The sequence below is a fragment of the Chaetura pelagica genome, unplaced genomic scaffold (assembly GCF_000747805.2).
Source record: "Chaetura pelagica isolate M959 unplaced genomic scaffold, ChaPel_1.0 scaffold553, whole genome shotgun sequence".
In the NCBI taxonomy this organism is placed as follows: Eukaryota; Metazoa; Chordata; class Aves; order Apodiformes; family Apodidae; genus Chaetura; species Chaetura pelagica.
In genome coordinates, this window is record NW_009952808.1 from 7,730 (window position 1) to 9,206 (window position 1,477).

The window sequence follows — 1,477 nt, forward strand, 5'->3', positions numbered from 1 at the left end:
CGCCTGCCGCTGGGCTTCCCGCAGCTCCTTCCGCCACTGCACCAGCTCGGGGTCGCTCTGCAGGGGCAGGGAACTGGTCAGGATGGGGCTCCCCGGGGGGCTAGGGTGGGGGATAGGTCAGGAGGGAGCTTTCCGGGGTGTCAGGGTGGGGTATGGGGTCAGGATGGGGCTCCCCAGGGTGTCAGGAGGGAGCTTCCTGGGGTGTCACTGTGGGGTGTGGGTCAGGATGGGGCTTCCCAGGGTGTAAGGGTGGGCTGTGGGGTCAGGATGAGGCTCCCCAGGGTGTCAGGGTAGGGTAGGGGGCTCCCCAAGGTGCCAGGGTAAGGTATGGATCAAAGCTCCACAGGGTGCCAGGGCAGGGGTCAGGATGGGGCTCCCCAGGGTGGCAGGGTGGCATAAAAGGTGGTAAGGGGCTCCCTAGGGGCTCAGGGCAGAGGCCAAACCAGGTCTCCATGGGGTACCAGGGTGGGGTACAGGATGGCTGGGGGCTTCCTGGGGTGCCAGGGCCGGGAACAGGATGGTCAGGGGGTTCCCCAGGTTTACTCTATGGTTTCAGTATTCATGGCCTGTGCTGGGTTGGGAGGGCTGAATGTGCTGGGCTAGTAGATAACAAGAGGTGGCCAGCAGCTGGCAAGGGGGTTTTGTTAGTGGCCAGCAAGAGGATGGCTGGTGATGGCCTGGAGGTGGCCAGCACCCAGCAGACGCACGGCTACCAGCTAGCAGGAGGTGGCTAGTGCCCACCAACATTTGGTTAGTTCCCAGGGGACGATGGCTATCGAGTGGTGGGAGGTGGCTAGTGCCCCCGGGTGGGGGCCACCAGCCCCCCAGCAGGCGGCCCAGGGACACACTCACATCACACTGCAGCACGAACTGCTTGCCCCCCCGGATGCGGAGCAGGATGCACTTGCGCTCCTTCACCTGCGTCTCCTCCACCGAGTCGATCTCCTCCATGGTGAGCAGGGACTGCTGGGGGGGCAGGGGGGGACAAACAGGCTCAGCCCGGCCCCCCCCCCACCACCACCAAAGCACCCCCCCCACACTTGGCCCATCTTCTTACCGGCGACTCCCCCTCCCCGCGCCACTCCAGGCGGTTGGGGAAGAGGTAGAAGTAGCGGCGCTGCCACTGGGTCAGGAAGGGGTTGCCCAGCTTGGCCATGTACCCGTGCATGATGCAGTCCTTGCCCATGGCGTACTCTGTGCCCCGCCAAGGAGAGGAAGGGTCAGCCCGGGGAAGGCAGAGCTAAGGGAGAGGGGTGGTCCCAGGGGAGCCCACTCACCCTCCTCGTGGCCCAGCTGCTTGTTCTTGGCCTTCTTGCGAGCTTCCAGCTTGTCGGTGTCGGCGTTGACGGCGTCGAAGACGGTTTCTGTCACCTCCTGCTGCCACCGCTCCGAGATGGTGAGCGGGAAGTTGCGGTAAAGCTCCTGGTCGCTCTCCAGGAGCTGTGGGCAAGGCTGGGGTAAGGGGTAACAGCCATAA

The 1,477-nt window shown here is 64.8% G+C and overlaps 1 protein-coding gene across 1 annotated transcript in view; it reads right to left on the reverse strand.

Moving 5' to 3' along the window:
* The window catches only part of LOC104386421 (beta-adrenergic receptor kinase 1), a gene marked incomplete at its 3' end in the record, with an annotated part of 37,318 nt that overhangs the window by 7,693 nt on the left and 28,148 nt on the right, over window positions 1-1,477 (reverse strand). Inside the window, exons 17-20 of the mRNA XM_009995030.1 lie at window positions 1,278-1,440; window positions 1,058-1,194; window positions 853-966; window positions 8-57 (exon numbers count right to left, since the gene is read on the reverse strand). Coding sequence (XP_009993332.1) covers window positions 8-57; window positions 853-966; window positions 1,058-1,194; window positions 1,278-1,440 — 464 coding nt within the window. The remainder of the gene's footprint in view (window positions 1-7; window positions 58-852; window positions 967-1,057; window positions 1,195-1,277; window positions 1,441-1,477) is intronic.